This window comes from Limulus polyphemus, unplaced genomic scaffold, assembly GCF_000517525.1.
Source record: "Limulus polyphemus unplaced genomic scaffold, Limulus_polyphemus-2.1.2 Scaffold4216, whole genome shotgun sequence".
Taxonomy (NCBI): Eukaryota; Metazoa; Arthropoda; class Merostomata; order Xiphosura; family Limulidae; genus Limulus; species Limulus polyphemus.
The window spans coordinates 56910-61116 of record NW_013669826.1 but is presented as its reverse complement, the minus strand read 5'-3'; the positions used below and the strand labels follow the sequence as shown (position 1 = coordinate 61116).

The window sequence follows — 4207 nt, the reverse complement described above, 5'->3', positions numbered from 1 at the left end:
TGGATACATCAGTTGTTGTGTGGATAAAACCAGAAAGGTTGTACATTATATGCTTGCTTATGTATTAGTTGTTCTGGGTGAAATAAAGGAGATTATTAGTGAAGGTTTTCTATTGTTGTAAGTAATCACATTGTTGTAATGAATAATATTGTTGTAAGTAATCACAGTGTTGTAATGAATAATATTGTTGTAAGTAATCACAGTGTTGTAATGAATAATATTGTCGTAAGTAATCACATTGTTGTAATGAATAATATTGTTGTAAGTAATTTATTATTCATCACAACAAGGTGATTACTTACAACAATATTATTCATTACAACACTGTGATTACTTACAACAATATTATTCATTACAACACTGTGATTACTTACAACAATATTATTCATCACAACAAGGTGATTACTTACAACAATATTATTCATTACAACACTGTTTGTTGTAAGAAATTATATTGTAAGGAATCATATTGTTGATGTAGAAAATTTTATCACATTATTAAGTTAATTTCTTTGTCAAAAACGTGTATTTCAGTGCAGAAGAAGAAACATAATGTGTTAATTGTGAGTAACGGACTATAATTCCAAACAAAACAAATTATTAAATCAAACTGTTTCATTCAAATATTTCTGAAGGTATTTTGTAGTATCAGGTTGATTATGCTAATTTGGTTGAGATATTTGACTTTTTAAATAATAATAAAAAACAGGTGTTTTTTTTTATTCTACCAGGTTATAGTGACTGTGCGAACAGCTTTCCAAGAAATCACCAAACTGTTGCCTTTTCATCAAATCTCTCTAGATAGAATAACATCTATTGAAAGTTTGAACCAAGACTTAATTGACTACATAACTTTTCGGATCAGCTCAAACTCCTCAATTCGTTCCAATATTGCTTTGGCAAACTCCAAATCTGAAGGATCTTCATACATGAGGTAAGTTTGAATGTAATGATTTAAAGTTTTAATTGTTAGAAAGTGTTTTTAGCTTTTAGATGTTTAAAACTAATGCTAACATGTGAACCAACTTAAAAACTACAAGCTATACTATTTCAAGATGATAAACTGAAGCTTTACTAAAATAGGGTTGGAAGCTGATCCATTAAAGATTCAACTGAAGCTTTGTGTATGTTCTACCAACTCATACAAATGTAGTTTAAAGTTTTTTATACAAGCATAGCAGAGTGTTTAGCATGCCAAACTGTGGATTCAAAGGTCTGTGGTTCATATCCCATTGCCACAGAATCACTCTCTGCACTTTGAAGTCATGAATGCAATATAGGAGAGATCTTCTGATCTTAATATTCATAGTTCGAGAGTAGGCAATGCATGCTCTTGATTTGTTGCTTTTCCTTTGACTTATCAGTTCAGAACTATGGATGGCCAACACAGATATTCACATATCTGAAACTCATTAATAATTAATACACTAATTATAAGTATTAATAATTGATAAATATATTAATTCAAAAAGCTGAGTTTTTTCATTAAAAAATATTAAATATTGTCAGAGTTGTAACTGAATAGTTTTTCGTAATTAAAACTATTTTGTCCAAAAATTAAAGTTAGTTCATGCATTCATTTATGAACCAAAAATCAATATAATCTAAAAATAAGGCTACATCTAAGTAATTAATTTGAAACTAATATATTTCACTACACAGAATCTAACCATTTTTTTTTTTCGTATTTCAGGTTTGCCAACCATCTTGCCTCACTCAGCAAAGGCTGCATGCTGTATCTCAAACTGACTTTAGATCTCATTGAAAAGGGCCACCTGGTGATGAAAAGTAGCAGCTATAAAGTCCTTCCTGTCAGCCTTAGTGAGGTTTACTTACTTAGTTTTAATCTGAAGTTCACAACCATTCGATCTTTGGAGAGGGTGAGTTTAATTTGATAGTTTTTCTAATGAGCTAGTAGCAGTTTTGTGATAAAACGTGTGGGAACAGAAAAGGTTTGGCTCTGAACATTGAAACTTGTAGGGAAAATCCTAATTAATTATTTGAAATAGAATAGTGCTTTGAGCCATCAGGAATTAAATTTCCAGATTATCAAGAAGGGGAATCTAAATTTCAGAATATATTTCTCAGCAGCTTTGGTCCAATAATAAGAAGTTTTCTGTGATATTGAAAAATAGTATATTACATGTTACTTCTTCTGTTTCTTTGATGAGTTAATTAATTGTAAAGTACTATGTTACAAGTTACTTCTGTTTCCTTAATGAGTTAATCAATTGTGAAGTACTATGTTACAAGTTACTTCTGTTTCTTTGATGAGTTAATTAATTGTAAAGTACTATGTTACAAGTTACTTCTGTTTCTTTAATGAATTAATTAATTGTAAAGTACTATATTACAAGTTACTTCTGTTTCTTTAATGAATTAATTAATTGTAAAGTACTATATTACAAGTTACTTCTGTTTCTTTAATGAGTTAATTAATTACAAGTCTTGAATTTACTCCATCAACAACATTATTAAATTAAAATAAATATGATTTATTTCACATAAAGTATTGATTCACGTAAACCTACATAGATACAACTGTAGGGCTAACAACATGAAGAATGTTCTGTAGGAACTCAGTTGAATAAACCTTTTTCATAAGTGTTAATTATTTTACTCTAAAATGTTCAAAAGTTGTTTTCGTGTCAGACTTTTCACATTCGCTTGTAGAGACGAGCTTATGATATTTCACCATTAAAAGGTCAGCAGTCTACTCCAGAGCTGTCTAGCCTCCATCTGTCCTCCAACCCCATTGGAGCTCTACCACACAGTGAATGCAGGAGTTGTGTGTCAGCCCCTCACCTGGGGAGAGTTTCTCCAGAGACTCAGTTTACTCACCTCCAGCAACTTCCTAGTGGTGAGACAGGACAAAACTCTAATGTTTGCTCACCCATCTCTCAGGGAGTGGCTAATTCGAAGAGAGGAAAACACAGGAACAAAATTCATCTGTGATGTGAGGTAACTTGTTTTAGAAAGATTCTCTTCTGACATAAAATCTTATATTTATGTAGAAAAAAAACTGAAATGAACAAGGTGTTGAATTATTTTCATGAATAAGATAACAGAGAAGAGTGTGACTAGAATCTATTATTGAATTGACAGCCTTTATTCTATATGCTCCAATTTAACTTTATTATTGCTGGTCAGTTTTTTTTTCAGGCTTTTGAAAGATTTCCTGATTCTTATCACACACTTCTTTTTGAGTTTTTATGATCATAAAGCTTCTGGAGGTAAGTTTAATAATATATTAACACAATAATGGGCTCATCTTATTCATTGAAATCAAAAATCATATAATAAAGAATAGCAAAGAAAAAGTTAGTAGTTCTTTCACTAACTTAGGATTTTGTCTAAATACAGATGCCCTGTTTTATATCTTGTTTATACAATCAGTTTCTAATGGTTTTGTGACTAGACAGGGACATGCCCTACTAAGTTTTCGATTGAGTCGATTGGAAGCTCCCCTTGATCCCCGTCAGTGTTTGGAGCTTGGCCACCACATCTTAAAAGCTCACATATATAAGGCTGTAGGAAGAGATCTTTCTTTGGAGGTTCTTTCTCGTGACCTTCAGGCTCACTGGGTTCAACAGTGCACTATCGATGTTTCAAGGGCTCTGGGTTTTGTACGAAATCTGTATAGTCCTAACGTCAAGGTGAGAGCTGGGAAATCTGTCCCAGTTTCACTTATATTATTGTACTACAAAACCAATGAACAAATTATTTAATTTAAATAGAAAAGTAGTGTGTGTATGTGTGTATGTGTTATTAACACCCTATGTAGTTTATCAGCTAAGAAAGAAACCAGAGGTCTGTCTAAAAACTTACTGAGGCCATTTATAACTTAAACCTTTACATGAATTAATTTTGAAACTGCTTTTTACTGCTTAAACTTTACTGGTGTAATACGTTTATTTAATAGTGGGATATTTACATCTACTGGTGTGATATCTACATTTAATAGTGTGATATTCTACATCTACTGGTGTGATAACTACATTCAATAGTGTGATATCTACATTCAATAGTGTGATATCTATATTCAATAGTGTGATATTTACATCTACTGGTGTCATATCTACATTTAATAGTGTGATATTTACATCTACTGGTGTGATATCTACATTTAATAGTGTGATATTTACATCTACTGGTGTGATATCTACATTTAATAGTGTGATATTTACATCTACTGGTGTGATATCTA

General features: G+C 31.2%; 1 protein-coding gene across 1 annotated transcript in view; it reads left to right on the top strand.

The window, feature by feature from the left end:
• The window catches only part of LOC106470785 (protein TANC2-like), a 17067-nt gene that overhangs the window by 3205 nt on the left and 9655 nt on the right, over positions 1-4207 (top strand). The window contains exons 4-7 of the mRNA XM_022399427.1: positions 732-934; positions 1694-1880; positions 2705-2961; positions 3419-3656. Coding sequence (XP_022255135.1) covers positions 732-934; positions 1694-1880; positions 2705-2961; positions 3419-3656 — 885 coding nt within the window. The remainder of the gene's footprint in view (positions 1-731; positions 935-1693; positions 1881-2704; positions 2962-3418; positions 3657-4207) is intronic.